Source organism: Elephantulus edwardii, unplaced genomic scaffold, assembly GCF_000299155.1.
Source record: "Elephantulus edwardii isolate Elephantulus edwardi_28Jun2011 unplaced genomic scaffold, EleEdw1.0 scaffold00017, whole genome shotgun sequence".
Taxonomy (NCBI): domain Eukaryota; kingdom Metazoa; phylum Chordata; class Mammalia; order Macroscelidea; family Macroscelididae; genus Elephantulus; species Elephantulus edwardii.
The window spans coordinates 1,204,046-1,224,227 of record NW_006399767.1 but is presented as its reverse complement, the minus strand read 5'-3'; the positions used below and the strand labels follow the sequence as shown (position 1 = coordinate 1,224,227).

Genomic DNA, 20,182 nt, shown 5'->3' with positions numbered 1-20,182 from the left:
ACTTAATTTATTTTTATACTGGTTTATTTATAAAGTTCTTATACACTGTTTGAGTGACGATAGGCATGTCCTTTTAAGAGACTAAAGAGAAAATGCAGATAAAAAGGACACAGAGATTGGAATAATGTGGCCACAAATTGAGGATTCTGGAAATAACCAGAAACTAAAAGAGGCAAAGAACAGAAATTCCTTTAAAACCCTAGAGAGAGAATGGGCCTGGTTCCATAGAAAACAATATATAGTTTGACACCTAGACAGATTCTTAAGGATGAGTTTTCTGAACTGGTTCTGGATTTTCTGAAATTGATTCATGGGATGAGATGTTAACGTGGTAAGAAAAACACAGTTTATTCATAAATATGATATAAATATGTAAAATATGAACACTACAGGTTTAACTTCTCAGCTCTTTGATTTTTCAAGTTTTTCGTTATTGTTGTGTTATTGATTGCCATCAAGTTGAACATGACTTATAGTGACCCTATGAACAAAAGGCCTGAAGCCTTTCTATAATTATTGTCACTTATCAAAGTTCATAAAGTTTACCGGGGCATATTTTTTAGGAAGTAGATGCCACTCCTGCTTTTTAAAATTTTTTTAGATGGATTTTATATATTTTTATTCTCATAGTTTTATTGGTTTGCATATAATCATTCATATACATTGTATTTTATATAATTACTATTGATCTGTGTCTATAATTACCTTGTTTATGTTTTTAAATAATAAACATCATAATTGAAATATGGAATGTACATGGTTGTTTTTTTGTTGTTGTTATATTTCCATTTATTCATTGTTGCACATTTTCCTCCCTGTCCCCCTTCCCCCAAGATCACTTTTTTTTGGGGGGATTCTATCATTGTTATGCAGTTCTCCCCAAAACCATTTAAATCTTATTCTGGACTCCTGTCATGCCAATAATACCTAATCATATGTTCGAATTACACAGTTTTCTCCCTCATCTGTTTCAATGCAGTATACATTATTGAAACCATCTTTCTCAGTCTCCCCACAACCCCGATGTCAGTCCTGTTTTACAACAGTGGCACCATGCAGTGTTTTTCCTTTTGTGATTGAGATACTTCACTCAGCATAATGTCCTCCAGGGTCACCCATTTTGAATAATATTGCACGAGTTCCTTGTTTTTTCAATGCAGTGTAGTATTCCATTGTGTGAATATACCAGAGCTTCTCTATCCATTCATTTTTTGATGGACACTTAGGTTGTTTCCAACTCCTTGCTACTGTGAACAAAGCCACAATAAACTTGGGTGTGCATATGTCAGTTATGGTCTCTTTGGGGTATATTCCCAGTAGTGGAATTGCTGAGTCAAATGGTATCTCTATTTGCAACTTTTTGAGAAAGCACCATACTGCCTTCCATGGTGGTTGCACCATTTTATACTCCCACCAACAGTGAATAAGTGTTCCTGTTTCTCCACAACTTCACCAGCATTTGTTGTTTGTTGTCTGTTGACTTTTGCTATTCTTACCAGGCTGAGATAATATAGTTGTTTTGATTTGTGTCTCTATTAGAGCTAGGGATTTTGAACACTCCTTCATGTGCTTGTTAGCCATCTGAATGTCTTCTTTGGTGAAGTGTTTATTCATATATTGTGCCCGTTCTTCAATTGGGTTGTTTACCTTTATCTTGTTGTGGTGTTCAAATATTCTATAAATTCTAGATATAAGTCCCTTATCAGACATATCATTATGAAATATTTTTCCCCAGTCTATAGCTTCCCCTCTTGCCCTGTTGGAGAAGTTTTTGGATGTGCACAGAGAATTGATTCTTAGAATGTCCCATTCATCTATTTTATCCTTTCCTGGTTGTAGGTTTTTCAGAATACTTGAAAGACTGTTCAAGTTATGGATTAGTGTTTCTAGGGTTCTTCAAAGCTTTTCTCCAATGACGTTTAGAGTCTTTGGTTTTAGTCCTAAGTCCTTGATCCACTTTGAGTTGGGTTTTGTGTATAATGTGAGGTGTTGATCTTGCTTCAGTCTTCTGCAGATAGTTTTCCAATTTTGCCAACACCATTTGTTAAAAGGCTGTTATTTCCCCACTTAACTGATTTCATCTCCTTGCCAGAAATCAGTTGACCATAAGTAGATGGGCTGATTTCTGGGTTCTTAATTCTATTCCATTGATCTATGTGCCCGTCATTATACTGGTACCATACTGTCTTCACCACCACAGCACTGTAGTAGGATTAGAAATAAGGGAGTGAGATGCTCTCTACCTTGTTTCTCTTTTTAAGGAGTGATTTGCTTATTTGGGGTCTCTTTCCACTCCAAATGAAATTGGAGATTGCCTTTTGCATCTCATTGAAGAATGGAAAAGATATTTGTATTGGGATTGCATTGAACATGTAGATTGCCTTTTGTAGGATTGTCATTTTTATAATATTGTCTTCGTATCTATGAGCAAGGTATATCCTTCCTTTTCTCCAGGTCTCTTTTTGTGTCTTGTAATAACGTTTTGTAATTTTCTTTGAGTAAGTCTCTTTTGTTTCTAGTTAGATTTACTCCCAAGTATTTAATCTTGTGATTAGCTATTGTGATATCATTACTTTGTATTTAGAGTCCCTATTGAATCTTTCCTATTCCTTCACACACATTTTCATCCGCCCACTAACCTGTACTATCCTAGTGATTTTGCTCCATCCCCCCCCTTTTTTTTGTTCCCTTTTTCCTTTTGGACATTTATATACGCCTTACTAGTTGTCCTTCTATAATAATCTTATGAACTATTTATCCTCATGAGATTAAATTATTTCACCCAATATAATGGTCTCTAAATGTTAAATGCCTTTGCCTAGTCCATGAAACACAGACATTCTTCTGGTACTCTGTTTTCAGGTAAGATCCAACTGACACTGGCAATACTGAGCAAATTATTTGAGAAGCTAAACTCTATGAAAAGAAAAGATTCAACAGCACTTAATAACAATAACATCAACATAGAGATCAGTTGACTTAGTGGAGAGAAAGTGATACTACCAAGCCAAAGGTGAGTGACTTCTAACTCCTGGCCCTCCGACCTGGTTTTCATTGTTTTTGTCCAAACATTCTTCTAGGTTGTATAGCCCTGCCATTTCAACTTGCCATACAGAGGTAACTTGTGATTTTTGTGAAGCTGAACACTGTGACACTGATGTGTCAAATGTGCTAATGGTTACGCCATGACAGACAGTGATTGGTGGTGCTCCCTGATTAAAACAAGCATTGAAATGAAAAAGAAGCAACCTAAATTTAAAAAAAAAATAAAAATAAAACAAGCTTGGAAGCAAGGTGGCATCCACTTCCATAAATAGCTTGCCTCCAGAAACCCTATGAACCTGGAGAAAGGATGAAAGTGATACAAGTGTTGAGAACTTTCATTCATAGGGTTGCTATGAGTCATCTACGACTTGACGGCACTTAACAACAACAACAAACTCTATGAAAAGAATGTAGCATCAGGATCAGAAGAAGACTCATCAATAATCTAACCCTGCCTGGTGAAAGTGAAGAGGGCTTGAAGCCCTTGCTGCAGAAGATCAGAGAATATGGCATTCAACAAGGAGAAAGAATTGAAGTAGTAAATGCTTAGTTTTTCTTTGATCAACAATTAATACCATTGGTACCAGCAGTCAGGAGAAAGAAAGACATATTGAACTGGAAAAGTTTCATTCACGAACATCTCCAAATTGTTGAGGAGCAGTGAAGTCCTGCTATTTTTAAATTTGAGGACTAAGGTCTGTTTGATCCATGTCATAGTCTTTTCAGTCACTTACAATGCATCTAGGAGCTGGACAATGAATAAAAATGACAGAAGAACTGATGCCTTTGAATTGTAGTGTTGGAGAAGTGTACTGAATATCCCATGTATTGACAAATGAACAGATGTGTCTTAGAGAAAGTCATGCCAAAGTGGTCCTTAGAAGCAAAGATGATAAAGCTTTATCTCACATATTTTGGACATGTTGCTACAAGAGTCTGGCATAAGATAGCTCTATTGTTCATAGGGCCTCTGTCATTTGTAATTTCCTTTAGGGTACCTAACAACAACAATGTATTGTTTCTTGTAGTAGTATTTTGTAGTTTTCTTTATAAAGGTGTTCTGTGTCTCTAGTTAAGTTTATTTTCAAATATTTAACCTTGTGGTTGACTATTGTAAATGGTATTGTTTTCTTAGTTTTCATTTCTATGTTACAGTTCCATTGCTGTAGAGAAATCCCACAGAATTTTGTGTATTGATCTTATATCCTTCCACTCTAAAATTGATATACTAGGTCAAATAGGTTTTTGTTGAGTCTTTGGGGTTTTCTGTGTACATTATCATTGTTTATTAATAGTGACAGTTTTACTATGTGTTTGCCAATTGGATGCTTCTTATTTCTTTTTCTTGTCTATTGATCTAGCAAGTACTTTCAAAACAATTTGAACATGAGTGGTGATAGTGCATATCCTTGTCTCATCCCTATTCACAAGGGCAATAATGCCTTTAGTCTTAATAGAGAAAGATGGCTCTTAGTTTGGTGTATATATTGTTCGCTATTTTGAGGATATTCCCTTCTATTCTATTTTGTTGAGTGTTTTAATCAGCAGGAGGTGTTCTACTGTGTTAAAGGCCTTCTCTTCATCAATTGAAAGGAACATATGGTTCTTGTGTGATGAATTATGCTGATTGTTTTTCTTATTTTGAACCATCTTGTGTAAATTTTATGAATACCACAGGGCTATGATCAATTATTTGTTACATACTGTTGGATTCTATTGGTCAGGATTTTGTTAAGGATTCTTATATCTAATAAGTTCTTCAGATATATTGGTCATAGTTTTCTTTTTTGCCTGGTTTTGGTATTAGGATTATATTTGCTTCATAGAATAACTCTAGGAATATTCCATAGTTTCTATTTTTAAATAATTTAAATAAAGTTGGGTATAATTCTTTTCTTAATTTTTGGTAGGATTCAGCCAGGAAGCCATCTGGGACAGGATTTTTTTTTTAGGTGGAGTCTTTTATAACCTACACTATTTCTTCTATTGTAATTTGCCTGTTCAATTTCAAGTGATCTACATCTGTTTGTGCTGATCTGCATGAGATGTGGGTTTATAGAAATTTTTCCATTTCCTCTAGGTTTTCAAATTTAGTGTAATTTTTTTCATAATATTCCAAAACTTTTGAGTTAATGTTAATTGGTTCTTTTGTGATGTCATCTCTTTTATTTTTTAGTCTAATTATTTGTATGTTCCCTTTTTTCCTTTTTTTTTTTTTAAGTTTGCCAATGGGTTGTCTATCTTATTTACCCTTTTAAAGAACCAGCTCTTTGTCTTGTTGATGGTTTCAGTTGTTGTTCTGTATTCTAATCCAATGATTTCAGCTCTTGTCTTAATAATATCTTTTCTTCTAGAAGTTGTGGGATTCACTTGTTGTTCTATTTCTATTTGGTGGAGGTGTTGAATTGAGTCATTAATTTTGCTCCTTTCCTCTTTTTTATGTGTTTTCCTGTAAACTGAGGATTGTTCCCTGAGAATTGTTTTAGCTATACCTGAGATCTCTTTCTACCAACCCTATTCACTGTCCAACTTTCTGATGCATAGCACTTAATTGCAAAGATTATAGCCTGGATCAGGCACACCTTAGTCTCCTGCCTGATGTTATTGCTCTTCAGTACTCTTGAGAGGTCCCTCACAGCTGACTTTCCCAATGCAATACATCTCTTGATTTCTTGGCTGCTGTTATTACCAAGAGTGTTGATTGTAGAGCCAAGCAAACTAAAACTGTTAACTATCTCAATCTCTTCACCATCCATCTGACGCTGCCAATTGGCCCAGTGGTGAGAATCTTTGTTTCCTTGATGTTGAGCTTCAATCCATATAGGAGGCTGCAGTACTTGACCTTCTGCAGCAAGTGCTTCAGGTCCTCCTCAGATTCAGCAAGCAGGATTGTGTCATCTGCATAATGCAGGTTGTTGATGACTCTTCCACCAATCCTGATGCCACATTCCTCTTCATACAACCCAGCGTCTCGGATGATCTGTTCTGCATACAGATTGAAAAGGTATGGAGACAGAATACATCCCTGACGGACTCCCTTCTTGATTTTGAACCATGTATTGTCTCCTTGCTCTGTTCTCATGACTGCCTCTTGGTCCAAGTATAGGTTTCACATTAACACAATCAAATGTTCTGGGATTCCCATTCTTCTCAGAGTCAGCCACAGCTTGTTGTGATCCACACAGTCAAAAGCCTTTGCATAGTCAATGAAGCACAGATAGACATTCTTCTGGTATGTTTTGTTTTCTGCCAAGATCCATCTGTTGTTGTTGTTGTTGTTACATGCCGTCGAGTCGCTTGCGACTCATAGCAACCCTATGCACAACATCCCTAAACTCGGCTGTGTCCTGTGACAATAGCACTGTCTCTGACACTCCCATCCCGATTACCCCAGTCACTGGATCAATCCACCTCATAGAGGGTCTTCCCCTCCTGTGCTGTCCCTCCACCCTCCCAAGCATGATGTCCTTCTCCAAGGACCGTTCTCTCCTCACAACATGTCCAAAGTATGTTAGATGGAGTCTCAGAATCCTTGCCTCCAGGATTCTTGAAAACCCAAGATCCATCTAACATTAGTTATAATATCCCCAGTACCACCACTGATGCCTTTGAGCTGTGGTGCTGAAGAAGAGTGTTGAATATACCATGGACTGCTAGGAGAACAAACAGGTTTGTCCTGGAGAAGATGAAGCCAGAACGCTCCTTGGAGTCAAGGATTCTGAAGCTTCGTCTGACATACTTTGGTCATGTTGCAAGGAGCGACTGGTCCTTGGAGAGGGACATCATGTTTGGCAGAGCAGAGGGGCGGCGAAGGAGAGGAAGACCTTCGATGAGATGGATCGATTCTGTGACTGGAGCAGTGGGAATAAGTGCGTTTGAGATGGCTAGGTTGGCACAGGATAGAAGAGCGTTTAGAGCTCTTGTACATAGGGTCGCTATGAGTCAACAAATGACTCAATGCACCATAACAACAACAAATAGCCCAGAGGTTTAGGTGTGATGCATTTTCATTTGTTTTGGGGGACATCCCTCTCTCACTGTTTATTTCTTCTATAACCCAATAATGCCCTAGGTGTTATTTAGCTTTCAAGTCTGTGGCTTGTTGTTGTTGAGGCTTGCTTTGTGCACTAATATATGATCAATTCTGGTTAATGTATCCTGTGTACTTGAAAAGAAAGTAAATTGAGTTTTTGTTGCGTTCATTACCCTGAATACATCTATGAGGTTGAGCTTTCATCTTGAAGTACATTTTATCAGAGATTAGTATTTCCACTCCTGGTTTTTGTGGATGCCATTTCCTTGTTATATTTGTTCCAGTCTTTGATTTTTAGTCTATCTTTCACCTCATTTCTTAGATGTGTCTCCTGAAGCAATAAATTGATGGGCTTTGTTTTTAGTATCCATTTTGCTACTCCTTTACTTTTAATTAGTGTATTTAGTTCTTTCACATTAAGTGTTATTTTGACAGGACAGGATTTATCACTGTGATTTTGTTGTTTTTCTTTTTCTTTCTTTGTCTGGCTACTTTGGCCCATCCATTTTCCTTTGCTGTATCTCTGTGAAGGACTCCCCTAAGTATTTCTTATAGAGTTGGTCTTGTTTTCACAATTCCTTAGGTTTCTACTTTTCTACAAATTATCTAATTTCTCCTTCATATTTGATGAATATCTTTGCTAGATACAGAATCCTCAGTTGGCAACTGTTTTCTTTCAGCCTTCTGTATATATAATCCTATTGTCTTCTTGCTCACACAGTTTCTGCTGAGAAATAAGAGCTCAATCTAATTATGTCTCCTTTGTAGGTAACTCTTTCTTTTTCTCTTGTTGTTTTTAGTATTCTGTCTTTACCTTTTATTTTGGAAGATTTTACTCTGATATGTCTTCATGTTTTTCTTTTTGGGTCTAGGCTGCTCGGAATTCACTAGGAGGGGATATTCCTTAGAGAGGGACATTGTGCTAGGAAGGGTAGAGGGTTGGCAAAGGAGAGCAAGACCCTCAACCAGGTGGACTGGCACAATGACTGCTCTAGTGGGCTCTTGTGTGTCAGGAAGTATGAGGATGGCACAGGATAGAAAAGAGTTCAGATCTTTTATTCCTAGAGTTGCTATGATTTATACTTGACAGCACCTAACAACAACAAGAAGAAGCTTCTTTAAAGTAAATTTCCTTACTTTTCATGATAGTTGGGAAGTTTTATTCTACTACCCATTCCACAATTTTGTCAGTGCTTCTTCTCACTTCTCATTCACTCTGTTCTGGAATTCTCATCACACATGTGTTATTCTGTTTGTGGTATCCCATACGATTCTAATGTTTTCTTCATTTTCCTTCTGTTTTTTCCTTATAGTAAGTTCCCATTGAGGTTCTTGTTTTCTAATTCTCTATTCCATCCCATCTGTTCCACCTTTTTGCCAATCCAGAAAGTTGAAAATTTCTGTCATTTCTGTCTTGATATCTTGGACTGCACTTTCACACTTTTTTGTTTGTTTGTTTCTATACTGTTTTGATTGCACCTTCTCTGTTTTATGATGATTTTTAAATTCTTGTACCTCTTTATTTATGGCTTAAATTCTTTTTTGCATGATTTGTAACTTCTTTAGTAGCAATTCATGTAACTCAACATCAATATATTTCTCCTACTTCACTATCTCTAGGGTATTCACTGGGTCCATAAGCTGATTTTTTTTTTTTTAGGCAAAAACTTGCTTTGTTATTTTCATAATGTTTACATCTGCCTACTACTTCTTTGACATTATGTGAAGTGCTTTACATGTTTGAGGCAGTTTCTGTTGTATCTGGGTAGGTTGTTGCTCATTCCTTATCTTTCTGATGCTATTGATGAGTTGCAAACTTTAAGTGTTTCCCCTTTTTCAGTTTCCCAGTGGTAAACTTTCCATATTGGTTTTCTATGGTCTTCTGTTGCTTGTTTCCTGTGGCAAGCTTCTCAGCTGGTTGTCCTTTGAGGGGCAGAGGTCTCTCCCTTTGTTCAGCTCTGGTAGGTCTACTTCTCTGTTCCTTCCTGTAGTTTGATGGGATGGTTGGTTTCCTCCAAAAGCAGACAAATCCACAGGTGTGCTCCAGGGAATGGCACGTCCAGGGAAGTGATGAGGTCTGAACAGTGTAGTCACCCAAGTGTCTGTTGGTGGGTACTAATGATCAATCAAAGTACTTACATAACTGGTTGGAAGGGCATTGATCCCAGAGCAGAGAAAAGCTCCGGAAAGTGGCAAGGTCACCGGTGTTTAGTCATCAAGGCTCAATTGATCGTAAATGCTAACCCAAGTAGATATCTTCTCTTCTGAGGCAGATTGGGAAGGAGTTGATCTTGCCTGAGAAGACAAGAGGATCAGGGAAGGGACAAAGTCCTAACAGTTTAGTCCCAAGTCTCGGCTGGTTCCCAGATCTTCAATTTCTATATGATATTTAATTTAAAAAATCCGCTTTCTAAACAACTTGCCTCTGGAACCTCTAAGAACTTTGATAATGTCGATAGTTGTGGAAGGGCTTCAGGCATTTTGTTCATTGGGTTGCTATGAGTCGTGCTTGACTCAAAGGCAAACAACAATAATATTAACACAATAATGATTTTGTCTTTTCTCTAAAATATTGAAGCAAGCAAGAAACAACCAAAATGAATGCAAATTCTCTTTGAGTAATTCATGGATAAATGAAATAAAAATATATAAACCCTGAAACAATAACAACAGGAATCACTGTCCTGTTCATTGTTTTGAAGCCTATTAAAAACAAGAACTACCATTGATTAGCCTAAACATATGAATGTGAGTTACTTTTCAAAACAGTCCTAGTCCTGAGAATTTACAGACTCAGACCTAAGAGTCACTTGCAAGGCATGTACTGTCAAAAAACATATTTATAAATTGCTATAGAATTACATAGTTCTTACTGTATTTTATTTATGTTTTCTAAATAAAATTTTTCTTCTATATGGGTTTACTTATAAAGTTCATGTACATTGTTTTTCAGACCAGGTTTTTCCCATTTTCATTATATATCCCTGCCTCCACCCATCAAATTGTGCTACCCTATGATTACCACCCTGCACCCGTCTTTACCCCTCTGCTCCCACCCTCCACTCTTAGATGCTCATACATTCATTACTAGTTATCTATTTATATAGTATTTGTCCTTATGGGACTGAGTTAGTTCACTCAGCATAATGTGATCCATTCTTTCCCAAGTTAGGTAATAATTTCAAAAATTATATGCCGCATATTATTCTATCCTGTGAATGTACCATAATTTCTTTTTATCTGTCATTTATTGATAATTCTGGATGCCTAGAGATAAGGGGCTACACTGCCAATCCACAGGCAAATGGTTCAAATCCATCAGCTGCTCCATAGCAAAAAGTGGTCAATCTCCACTGTGGATTTAAAGCCTCTGAAAATCCACTGGAGGTTCAGCTATGAGTTGGTTCTGACTTGATGGTACATAACCACAACAACAGCAACACTTCCTTCTATGATATAAACTGTTATAAGTCTCATTTTGATAAAGGCTCATTAAACACATATGGTCTCAGAAATTATGAAAAATATTTCAGTGAAAATATGATTAAAAACATTGTTAGATGATGCTTTATCTCTTCAATTATGGAGGGAAAGCATAAGAAAATAGTTGTTTAGCAATAGTGCTTACAAAGCCTGCTCAAGAACAAGTGCTACTGGTAAGTTTCTATAAACAACACAAATCACAGTTTCAAGAGAAACAAATAATAGCTTACAAGATAAACAGATAATAGTTTTTTTTTAAAAAAAAAAAAAAAGAAAGAGAAAGAACCACTGTGCTGAAATTACCTGGAGGAGAAGTGACAGTAAAAATAAAGTGCAAGTTTGACCCAGAGATCAATACAGCCAAATTGGAGAAGGTCACATGACCATCTTGAGTTTCTGCCTGTGTATATCCTATAAACAAAGATTTTAAAAAAAAAGGTTAATTTTTCATTAAAAAATATTTGTTCACACATTCTCTACAAGGAAGTGGCTGGGAAAAAAATGCAAAAATAAATAAAGCCGTGAGTTAATCCATCATGCTTTTTTAAACAAGGATTGGGATTAAATAAATAAATGTGTTTCAAGGCCACCAGCCGCTCTGCAGGAGAAGGATGGGCAATCTCCTCTCCTGTGATTAACTGCCTCCGAAACTTGCTGGAGGGTCAGCTCTGGGTCGGTTCCAATGTGATAGTAAACAATAACATATATTGAAAGCTTATATGTAAGACACTAGTTTTCTTAAACAATTTATTATATAAACTAGTATACAACTTTATAAAACAAACTATATTCTAGAAATGAGAAAATAAGTTCATATAAGTGTAAATTACTTGGTGCAGAGATGATGGCTCAATCTGTTATATTTTTACATTGGCGTTATTAATCTTTACCATATATTGTCTATTTTATTATTAAATGGATTGCACCAAAGGCACCTTGTTTGAGCCCACCCACTGCTCCACAGGAGAAGGATGGGAAATCCTCTCACTTGCAATTTATTGCCTCTGAAATTCTGAAATCTGGAGTGTCAGCTATGAGTGGCTTCCAACTCAACAGCACACATCACCAGCTACATACCTCATCTCTTTAAGTAATCGGTAGCCCAGGGAGCTCTGGTGGCCTAGTGGGTAAGGAATTGTGTTGTCAAACCAAAGGCAACTGATTTGGATCCATCAGCTAATCCATAGTAGAACGATAGGCAATCTCTTTCTGTGTGCTATATAGCCTCTGAAAACCTGCTTAAGTGTCAGTTTCTAATTTGTTTCTGACTTGAGGGCAATGAGTGAGTGAATAGCCCTGGTGTTATAGTGCATCATGTACCAATCAGGCTTCTGATCAAAAAAGTTGCCATTTCAAATTCACCAGCAGCGTCATGGAACAAAAATGAACAGTCTCCTCCTGTTAAGACCTGATGGAGGTTCCCTATGAGTTGGAACCAACTTGATAGCAGTCGGTATTTTGGGTATCTTATGTAGGTCCCTGTATAGAGAAAAAGGTTTGCATTCAACTATTAACCTAAATACTAGCATTTCAAATCTACTCAGTGGCTCGGAAGAAAGGCCTGGAAAACTTCCGTGGAGATATTCATTAAGAAAACCCTCAGGGGAATGTCTATACTGAAACATACACAGCTGCCATGGGTTAGAATTGACCTAATGGCAACATTTTGTTTAGTAGCACCTACTTAGGCCAATTACCTAGTCATGACTGATAAAGCCAGCCTGATTTAGCAAGTTGGCTAATAGCGCCTTTTGTATTTCCCTATTCAATGCAAAAAAGAAAATTCACATCTTCAAATAATAAATTATACATTCATAAAAGGAAAGAAAACAATTTAAGTCAGTATCATGTTCACAGAGTCATTAATTAACAGCTACGTTGTACTACAAAATGTTCCTGCAATTGATGTGTTTGGACAAGAGTTTGAAGAGTGGTCTTAAAACTTATAAATTGGTTTGAGTTCTCTAAGACTGAAAGGTATCATAAAGATGTAATATGCTTAGTGTTTCATTTTTCAATTCAATTGCCCAATTCTTTTTGGGAAAACATTGTCTTTCCTCATCAATTTTGCAGAGCTGACTAAAACTTCCTTTTTCAGAAACATCTTTTCCTTCATCTCCATGGAGCCCCCAAATAAATAAAGTGCCCAGAAAAATGGAAATAAATAAGCCAAGACTCAAACAAATGATAGGCGCCTAAGATAAATGCAGTTTATACTCTTTAAAACCTATATGCATCAAAATTATGGTCAATAAACTCTTGCAAACAATGAACCGCAGAGTACAGATGTTCACCATGAAATCGTTTGCTGCAGTTTTTCCTTTGACAAACGTCCTTATTGTTCCCATCTTTGGAAGAATACAAAGCAGCATTTAATAGAAATGTGTCCGTCGAGCACAGTGAGTCTGCCTTGTAGAACAGCCGCCAAACTGCCTAATGGAAAGTGCTTTAGCTCAAAATGGGTTTGCTTTTGCGTTAAATACCAGCTTGCCTCGGAGTTCTCGACAAAGATGCCCATATATATCTATGATATTCTAAGATTTGAAGCATATGTGCCCAAGAGCTGAGGCAGTTGCTGCCAAGCACAGTACATTACTCCAGGGTTCATCATATCCCTGGAATAGCAATTATAAAATATACAAATGTCATTCACTGACAGGCTCCCTGATTAAGTTGGTATAAAGAACATACTGGTTGTGGGGAAACTTAGGATAAAGTAGGGTGCTGGGCTTGAAGCACTATTAAAATTAATTTCAATAATTTCTACCAGGAAATGCTACTCCAATAGGTTTCTACATGGAATGTGCCCAAATTCTCCTCATAACCACCTATTCTTCCACCTGAGCTATATTTACTGCACCAGAAAACTGTTGCTAATTAATGGTAAGATGTCACTTTTTAAAATATTAAGATAAAATATTTCTTTTTCTATCACTAGACTCTAAGGATCAAAGGTCACAGACACTCTTAAAAATTGTCTTTGAGAGTATACATCCACTTTTTTCAGTGATTTATTGTAGCATCTCTTTTTCATTGAGGAATGTTTTCTAAGACAAAAGAACACAAAATTAAATTGTAGCATGAAAGATTTAGGCTAGACATACAATAAAAAGTTGAAATATACTGAAAAATATATCCCATGGGGGGTATATGGTTTGCTGTGGTTTTATTTTTCTCCAGAAAATACGTAGAGTAAGTTATATAATCCATCTCATATGATTTTGGCACCGTTCTTTCTGGAGTTAAAGAAAAACATTCCATAATAGCTTCAAAAGAAAATTTCAATCAGATGAAATAGTGTTAGGGGTTTTTAAGTGTAGGCATAAAACTACATATGATTCCCCACCCCCATTTCATGTCATAGTATGAATAAGATACTGTATGTGCGTAAGTCGTAAAGTAGGGGTAAGGGTAGGAAATATAAGCAATGTATGGTGCTGTTGTTTTAAGGTATTATTGAGCTGATATGCTTATAATAATGCCACAGACAACACAATGAAAGAGAGCCAGAGAGCCAGGTCCTTCTTCATTCTTATAATTGTTGACATTTTTTTAACCCATTGTTGGAGCCACTGCATAGATCTGCTTCATTGAAGGTTTCTCTGTTTTGCTCATCTCTGCTTTACCAGCCAAGATGTCCTTCTCTTGGAACTGTTGTCTTCTCATAATATCTACAAAGCACATGAAATGATGTTTTACCATCCTTCCTTCCTTCCGAGAAGCATTCCGTCTCTACTTCCTCAAAGACGGATCTGTTGGTTCTTTGGCAGTTCATGATATATTCCATATTGTTCATCAACAGTGAGTGTAGAGAAGGCTTGAAGCATTTGCTGCTGCTGATCAAAGATTTCAGCCTTCAATATAAATTGCACTTCAGCATGAAACAAATCAAAACTAGATCTTGTTCTTCATCCTGCTTTGGAGAGGGGTGACTGGGTCTTAACTTTTGAGCAGCCATCAAAGTGCTACTGTTGGTCTTTGTGCTCAATTTAAAAGGAAAGAAAGTCAAGATGTACTAAACACAATAAGTTTAAAGCACTAAAGAACCAACCGCAGCTGATCACTCTAATAGGGATCACAGTGGACGATCCTGGACAGAGTGGTGGGAAATTGGAAACAAAATTTAAAAAAAACACCACCACCATAACAACAAAACACATTAAAAGACCGGGCTCAGTGGTCTTACAGAGACTGGTGGAAACTCTGATGTTACTGCCCTCAGCCATCCTCTAAATCTAGACTAAAACTCATTTCTGTAGTTCAACTTTCAGTCAAACAATAGACTAGGCCTATAAGGAGACTTGTTGGTCCTAAAATCATGTTAATTACTGTTATAGTCTCTGCATTCTACAGCCTAAGCGTTCTACCACAAACAGCAGAATGACATTCCGTAGAAAGTATAAAATGAAACTATCAAAACTTTATGTATCCTTATAATATATTTTGAAAGTTTCATTTTCACATTGTCTAATCTTGCATGTAGGAGAAAGACAAATAATCTCCTCCCTGTGACATACAGCCTCTGAAAATCTGCTGGAGGGTCAACTACGAATCGGGTCCAGCTTGACAGCAATGAGGGGATGAGGGAATCTTGCATAGCATTATTAATGATGTGACTTTTGCCTCCTGAAATTATTTTATTTGCTTTTTCTTGGGATTTTATATCTGAGTAGTTTTAGACTAAAATGTTGGGACAAGGAGGGGAAGAGATTGAGAGAGCAACATAGTTTTTAACTGTTATTAGGTGCCCTTGAATTACATCTCATAAATCTTCTATGAATAACTGATTTAAATTCTATTCTATCCTGTAACATCTTTATCATTTCTGCCAAACTTGAAACCATTGCTACAGTTAGTCACTGTGTCAACTTATCTGATAAAAGGTCTTCCTCTCTTTTCACCTACCTTCCTTCTTTTCAAGTATGATGTCCCTATCCAAGGAATAGCCTGTCCTAACAATATGCCCAAAGTATGTGAGATGAAGTTTTGCCATCTTTGCCTCTAGGAAGCATTCTGGCTACACTTTCTCTAAGACATATCTGTTTGTTCTTTTGGTAGTCCATAGCATATTCAGTACTCTTCTCCAAAACCACAGCTCAAAAAAGTATCCGTTCTCCTGTCATATTGATTGCCCAGCTTTCAGTTGCAGAGAAAGTGATGGAACAAACCATGACCTGAACCGGGCACACTTTAGTCTTCAAACTGACATCACTGCTCATAATTTGGAGAGAGGTCTCTGATGGTAGATTTTCCAATGCAGTATGTCTTCTGCTTTCCTGACTGCTGGTACCAAGGATGTTGATTGTGTATCCAAGTAAGATGGAATCACTGACAACTTCAATCTTTTCTCAATCTATCATGATGTTGCCTATCTGTCCAAGGGTTAAAATTTTATTTTCTTTTTGTTGATATGAATTCCATATTAAATACTGTAGTATTTGGTCTTCTATAGCAAGTTCTCTAAATATTTCACCCAAATCAATAAAATTCAGATGGTATTAAATGAAAGTTATGTTTGAAAATTCTATGAGACAATCTTCCCAAAATATGCAGTACTATCTGGGCATTTAAAAATTAACCGAAGACTGAGAGACAGAGAAAAACTATGAAAGTTTGAGGAGGAAATTATTTTTTTGGGTAAGCTGAAAATATTTGGTTTCTTAATAAGTAAGTAGATAGCATAAGAAATAGGCAAAAATACTTGAAAGGCAACTTAAAAAAAGAGAGCATGCAAATTTATAGCTCTAATAAGAACACAACAAGATGAAACAAGTTTTAAACAATAAGGGTTTTGAAACTATGGAATGTTTAATCATGAGATGCTGATTGTCTCCTCAAGATAATTTTCAAAAAAGATAGTTCTGTTTTCTGTAATTGATTAGTAGTAGTTTTCCAGAGGGAAAATATGTATAAGCTAAATAAAATGGTGACATTAAAAAAAATCCTGGAACAAATTCATTAAAAACCATATGAAACTAACATTCATTATCTTGGAAACTTTACCATAACATTTTTATATCTTTCTTTTCTCAGAGACAAATAAAGAATGAAAGAACAATATCCTCGGGAGAATTTGATGTTGTGTACCAAATGATAGAATAGTTTTAGGCCAAAACAAATTAGCACAGGAGACAAGATTTAGCACTTTTATGAGTGATTTGTTCTTATACATTCTGGCATTTCATTTATTTTAAGGAAGCATGTGAATGAGCTTAAACCCAAAGCCACAGTAGGGCAAAGAGAAACTGTAAAAGCCTGACCTATTCTGGGAAATCAGTGATTTTGCAGATAGGATGAACTAAAATGTGAGTCATTTCTAAGTTTGGAAAAATATTAGAGACAATTTTGAATCCACAGAAATGCCTTAGCTGGTTTATGAAGTTCATAAGAAATTTGATAAGGTGATTTATTTTATTTTATTAATTTTAATGAACATTTACAGAGATGTTGGATTTCCATTCATTCTTTGTTGCACTTTTCTCCCTGCCTCCCCTCCCCCGCCCCCCCGCAGTTAGCTCCTCTTTTTAAAAAGTAAAATTCCTTCATTAGTATAGAATCCCCCCATCCCTCCATCCCCCCCCCCAAAGTACACTCCACTATGCAACCTTAATTCTGGACTTTTGTGATAACCATAATACCCTTTCTCATATTGCTTTTAAACTGTTCTCTCCCTCATCTGTTTCAATTCGGTATGCATTATCTATCCAGTTTTTCTGTCTTACCCCAAAACCGATGTCAGTCCCATTCTACAACAGTGGTACCATGCAGTATTTGTCTTTTTGTGACTGAGACATTTTACTCAGCATAATGTCCTCCAGGGTCACCCATTTTTAATAATATTGCATGAGTTCCTTGTTTTTCAATGCAGCTAGTATTCCATTGTGTGAATATACCAATATACCACAGCTTCTCTATCCATTCACTTGTTGATGGGCACTTGGGTTGTTTCCTATTCCTTGCTACTGTGAACAAAGCTGCGATAAACATGGGTATGTGTATATCTGCTTGGATGGCAGCTTTGGTCTCATTAGGGTATATTCCCAGTAGTGGAATTGCTGGGTCACATGGTATCTCTATTCGCAAATTTTTGAGAAAGTGCCACACCCTTTCCACAGTGGTTGCACCATTTTACACTTCCACCAACAGTGAATAAGGGTTCCAGTTTCTACACAACCTTGCCAGGATTTGTGGCTTGCTGTTATGTTAAATTTCACTATTTTTACTGGGGTGAGAAGATATCTCATAGTTGTTTTGATTTGCATCTCTCTGATAAACTGATTTTAAAAAATAAAACAAAAAATAGTTGTCCATTCATTCTCAGATTTGCACAGACGTGTGCTCATTTAACCCACCATTGAAAGGCATGTATTCGTCATAATAATTGAAAATGGCAGTATTTAATGTAAGGACCTGGTGTTTATTCAATACTGACATGTCTCAAAGTATACTTCTTTAATACAATAGCAGTGATTCAGAAAAATAGCACTTACCTAAAAACATATTTCTAGAAGGAAAAAATTCTGTCAACATGATTCTATGTCAACATGATTCTCTATCCTTGCCATATTGTGATATATAGATAATTGTACTTATAAGTAACAACTTCTATTACTTCTTTTATTTTCCCAATTATTATGACATCCCTATTTACTACATAATCTGAAATACATGGTTTGATTTCTTGACTGCTGCTCCCATGGGTATTGATTATATATACAAGTAAAATGAAACCTGAACAACTTCAGCCTTGTTTCCATTTATCAAGATATTACCTACTGGTCCAGTTGTGAGCATTTTGGTTCCATTTTATGTTGAAGCACAAATGAAATGGAAATATCTATTCTTGATCTTTCTCAGTAAGAGTTTAAAGTCTTCTTCACTTTCAATTAGCAAGGGTGTACCATCTGCATACCTGTGAGTCTTCCTCCAATGTTGATTATACACTTTCCTTCATAGAGTCTAGCATCTCAAAGTATTGGCTTAGCATACACACTGAGCAGGTATGGTGAAATAATTCAACCTTGATACACGTCTTTCCTGAATTTAAACTCTATAGTGTTGCCTTGCTCTGAACTACTGGGGTGTTTTTTGGTTTTGGTTTTGGTTTTTTGTTTTTGTTTTTTTTCTTTTGCCTAGGAACAAGTTTAGCATGAGCACAAGTGTTCTGGGAGTCCCAATCTTCTCCCAGTGTTATAGATCATTTATTCCAATCTACACAGGTGAATATATTTGCATAGTCAATAAAACATGATTAAATATCTTCCACAACTTCTTCTGAATCCAGACTTAATTTCTTTTTACTCACTAGTTCTGAATTCAGGCTAAAATAATCCCAGTGAATCAATTCACTTAATAAGATTATCGTGGAAGATTTTTTACAGATGTTGTATGGGCCAGTGCTTTTATAGAGGAGTGACACTTTCTCTTTGCAGACAAATTTTTCCATGACCAATCTTATACATGTACATTGACTAAGTTTGAATTTTGAATGTACTTTAATAGTTAGAAGGGTTGCAGGGATGTGACAGGTTCCTTTTCCAGGTTGTTAATCTTTTGCACCACCCAAGTACTCCTTTGTAAGTAAGACTTATTGCTGTTGAGTCAATTATAACTCAGGGAAACCCATGGTTGTAGATCTTAAGAGGAAGAGATTGCCTCACCTTCCACCCAAGGAGCAGCTAGCTGGTGAGTCCAAACTGCCAATTTATGGTTGGAAGTCCAATACTTGCTTTACTAAACCATGAAAGTTCTTTTTGAGTAAAGTAGTTAGAGATTTAAGACTCAGAAACCATAAAAACCATGTTGTTGTTGTTGTTGTTGTTATATGCCCTCTAGCATTTGCAACTCATAGCAACCCTATGTACAAGAGCCCTAAACCCTACTCTTTCCTGTACCAACCTCACTGTCTATGACATACCTACCCCCATTACTTCAATCACTGAATTGATCCATCTCATTTAGGGTCTTCCTCTCTTGTGCTGTCCCTCCACTCTCCCAAACATGATGTCCACACATACTTAAATCTTTCTAGGCCAAACTTCTTATCAATTTAGCATATATATACCTATCCTGCATTTGTCAATGAGTATTCTGAAGTTTACTGAGGAATTCTTAACAAAATTCACATTCTTGAGCCTTTCTGCAGAAGACATAGATGAACATGAACAAAAGGCCCATAGTTGTTAAGTGCTTTCAAGTCGAGTATGACTCATAGCAATGTTATGAACAAAAGATCTGAACTCTGTTCTGTAACTGTTGTCATTTCTCTAATGTTCATAGAGTTTTCCAAAGGCCTGTTGTTTAAAGAGTGAATGTCAGTTCTGCTTTCAAGCCTGTCTTACTCTGAGAGCTCTACCAACCCCTGCCCACGATGGATAACCATTATGGTATTTGATACACCAGTGGCAGAATGTTCAATATCACAGCAACCCCAAGTTATCTCAATACAACAAACTTCTAGAAAAGTGTTGTACCACTTGATCAATGTTCTTCCCAAACACAATTAACAGCAGGCCTAAGTGCAGCTCTTCCAGTCAGTTGGCCAAGTGGTTGTTCTCCAGATTTCTTGGCACAACTTGGTGAGCACGTCCAGGGCAACATCTGTTATCTGAAATACTTCAA

General features: G+C 36.6%; 1 protein-coding gene across 1 annotated transcript in view; it reads right to left on the bottom strand.

Moving 5' to 3' along the window:
- Positions 1 to 20,182, bottom strand: part of PKHD1 (polycystic kidney and hepatic disease 1 (autosomal recessive)) — an 866,042-nt gene that overhangs the window by 29,369 nt on the left and 816,491 nt on the right. The window contains exon 62 of the mRNA XM_006882114.1: positions 10,865 to 10,972. Coding sequence (XP_006882176.1) covers positions 10,865 to 10,972 — 108 coding nt within the window. The remainder of the gene's footprint in view (positions 1 to 10,864; positions 10,973 to 20,182) is intronic.